Genomic DNA, 3296 nt, shown 5'->3' on the forward strand with positions numbered 1-3296 from the left:
AATGTCAAAAATAAACAGCTATAGCATTTTTTTTCTTCGGTCAACAAGTTAATTTTTAGATTGGGAAAGAAGCTTATGTTAAAATTGATGATGAAATTAATACGACAAACTATGTGATAGCATGCCTTTTTATCACAACACTTTTTGTAAAGAACGATTTTATGTTACACCTTTTAACTCTCAAACGTTATGGCTTTCAGAGAAACCATCAAATTATTTAATATATGCACTCCACAAAAAGTCTTATCCAAGTTATTCATAATAAAGATATTTGAAGCTTAATTCATTAAATTTTAGTGGATAATAATCATGACAGTCTTTATAAGTACTAGAGGTTTAACTAGTTATTAGTATTCACTATGTATAATATTGTATCATATTTTTCCATCATTTTCGGCCACTTATTCAATTACATACACACACCCACCACATGTTTTTGGTATTACAGGGTCCTAACTTTACACTTTGCTAAAAATATTTAGACAATTTGGATATATTTTGGTTAAATTTTCTTTGTGTTTTTTATTTATGAAAGTAGAAAACTTCTATTTCAGTCTTGATTTTGAAAGATAAACTTATGCCCACAATGGTTGATTACCTTAATTAATTTATACAAATATGGATACTTTATAGTGGGGGCGAAGACAAAGATGCGCATTCCACACAGTGACACATAAAATAATAAGTGAGTTGAGTTGAGTGAGCCAAACCGCACCTTCTCCAGTGTTTTTCTTGCTTTATGACCACCTCCATTCTCCCAAAAGTGGGTGGGTGGGTGTATGTAGTCTTCTTTTTCTTATTCTCTCTCAACATCTCCATAAACTTTCCCTTTTTTTCTTTTCTTGAGATCATCTAATGGATGCTGGTCAGTGGTCGAAGGTAACCTAATCCTAATCTAATCTCAATTCAAATATATAAAGCCCATGCATGTCTTTCTTGATTTTTTAACTTTCTATCTAGGGTTTTGTTCATTTCTTGTTTTTGATGATTTTGCACTTTTAAAAGAGATGATGATGTTGTTGTTGTTTAAACCACTAAACCCAAATCTTTAGGTTGTTTAGTTTGTCTGTTTTACATCTATCATAATATTGTTCTTGAAAGTACTTACTGCACTTTCTTTTCTTTTCTTTTCTTTACTTTACTTTCCCTTTTAAATTCCCACTCTGATACAAAGTTGACCTAAAAAAGCTTTCTTTTTGAGACAAATTGATTTGGATTTGATGGCATGGAGTCATGTATCTCTCTTTTTCTTTTTGAACTTTTCAGGGATTGGGAGTAGTGAAATCCATGGAAGAAAAGAAAAATATTAGACCACAAAAGCCACAAGCTTTGAACTGTCCAAGGTGCAATTCTGCTCACACAAAGTTTTGTTATTACAACAACTACAGCCTCTCTCAGCCAAGGTACTTTTGCAAGACTTGTAGAAGGTATTGGACTGATGGTGGGTCTCTCCGAAATGTTCCGGTGGGTGGCGGTTCAAGGCGGAACAAGCGATCATCCTCATCATCGTCATCGTCATCACTACCGGCAGCAGCTGCTGCTGCTGCCATAGCTAAGAATCAGTACCATATGATAGCCCCACCAATAGCAAGCTTGATCCCACAAAACCCTAGCAAGACAATCATCCAAGGCCAAGGTCAAAGTCAAAGTCAAGTTCAAGGTCAAGACCTAAACCTAGGGTATACAAACATTTCTCTTCAATTTGGTAACTTGCCCTACAATCCAAACACCACAACTACCACTAGTTCATCACAGTTCTCAGCCATGGAGTTCTTGAAAAGTGGTTTTTCAGATTCAAGAAATCAAGTGATGATGAACACCAACACCATGATCATGAATCCTCCTGCAGGTTTGAATTTTTCTCTTGATGGGTTTGATCAAAATGGTGGAGGTTATCATCATCATCATCATGTACAAGGAGGAGGTGGGATGACCAATCATCAAAGCACCATGAGTACTATAACTACAACTGCTGGTACAAGTGCAAATGCAAGGATATTATTCCCTTTTCAAGATTTGAAGCCTATTCCAACCTCAAATAGTGAATTGTTTGAGGCAACTAAAGGGCAAGGAGAATCTTCAACTGGCTACTGGGGCACTGGAGAGCTAGGAGGAGGATCATGGTAAATATACAACAGATCAAGATCAGAAAAAAAAAAAAAAAAAAGTTGATGATTTGGGTTGAAGTTTTACTTTTAGAAGTTTTTTTGTTGTTTGGTTTTGAAATGTAGAAATTGTGAGTTATGCATGTAATTTAACAAAACTAGGTTTTCATTCGATTTCTCTAATTTCTGGTTTTAGAACATCAAAATACCGGTATCAAGATTCTTGCAAGCACAGCACATCACCTTCTTGAAGCATACTAGAAGAAGAAATCCACGAGGCACATGGTACACCACTTTAATGCAGCCACTTTATGAACAGGTGTATATTTTAATGCATGTGGGATCATACATGACGCATTTGAAATCAATAATACATTTTTGTTTCTTTATCAAGAATAAAATCAGGTACTTGTTCTTGGAGGTCTTCTTGGCAATATATTAAAAAATTACAAAAGTTTTCTAGGTTTAGTCAAATGACCTAGGCATCTATCGTACCATATTTTAGTGGTAAGTGTTATTCGAGAAAATCACAAAGTGCAATCATTTTTATGGGTGTGTTATATTAGACCTCCAAAGTAATCTCACAAAACAATTATTATGTATATAATATATGGATCCACTGTTGTGTTTTTCTTGATACTGTCATACTCGAAATATGTACCACTTGTTTATCGACTCTTTATTCGCGCATCATCTACAGACATACCTTCAACCCGCAAAATTCAATATGTTCATGACATGACACATATAGCATCCATTTCATACGCGCCAATGGAAATGATAACACAATACTTGCGATTTATGCTAAAAATCATGTGGACTTTTCATTCATGTATCAACCAACACACTTTCACCTCACAAAATTCAGTTTCAATTCATACGTGATATAGACGTACATCCTATATATTTTCTACACACATATGATGCAAAAATGATAGTAAGACACGTATCATATTAGAATCACAATATCGAAAGTATTTAATGGTCATCTTTGTCTTCTAGCCCTTTTAATGATCTAGAAACTACGTCACTTGCTTATTATGTTGTAAATGACTTATAAAGCCAAGGTATTGGTAAATATTTCTCTTACCTATGTGTATTGTGCTCTTCTAGCTCTTGTTAATGTTGTGACAACTACATCATACGAAGACAGCAGATGCGTAAGTACCAGTGTTCAAATGTTGTTCTTAA

At 34.5% G+C, this 3296-nt stretch overlaps 1 protein-coding gene across 1 annotated transcript; it reads left to right on the top strand.

Moving 5' to 3' along the window:
- The first annotated feature begins 717 nt into the window (after positions 1-717).
- On the top strand, positions 718-2288 carry LOC110872964 (dof zinc finger protein DOF4.6). Its single transcript, XM_022121866.2, has 2 exons — positions 718-879; positions 1267-2288. The coding sequence occupies exons 1-2, from the start codon at positions 856-858 to the stop codon at positions 2125-2127; spliced, it is 885 nt and encodes a 294-aa protein (XP_021977558.1). The 5' UTR covers positions 718-855; the 3' UTR covers positions 2128-2288.
- The last annotated feature ends 1008 nt before the right edge of the window (positions 2289-3296 follow it).

The sequence above is a fragment of the Helianthus annuus genome, chromosome 8 (genome assembly GCF_002127325.2).
Source record: "Helianthus annuus cultivar XRQ/B chromosome 8, HanXRQr2.0-SUNRISE, whole genome shotgun sequence".
In the NCBI taxonomy this organism is placed as follows: Eukaryota; Viridiplantae; Streptophyta; class Magnoliopsida; order Asterales; family Asteraceae; genus Helianthus; species Helianthus annuus.

What these genes read in the sequence shown, in the direction of transcription:
- LOC110872964 (XM_022121866.2), top strand. Translation starts at nt 856, where the DNA reads ATGGATGCTGGTCAGTGGTCGAAG. An exon ending in ATGCTGGTCAGTGGTCGAAG is followed by an intron (nt 880 to 1,266) that starts GTAACCTAATCC and finishes TGAACTTTTCAG; the next exon opens with GGATTGGGAGTAGTGAAATC.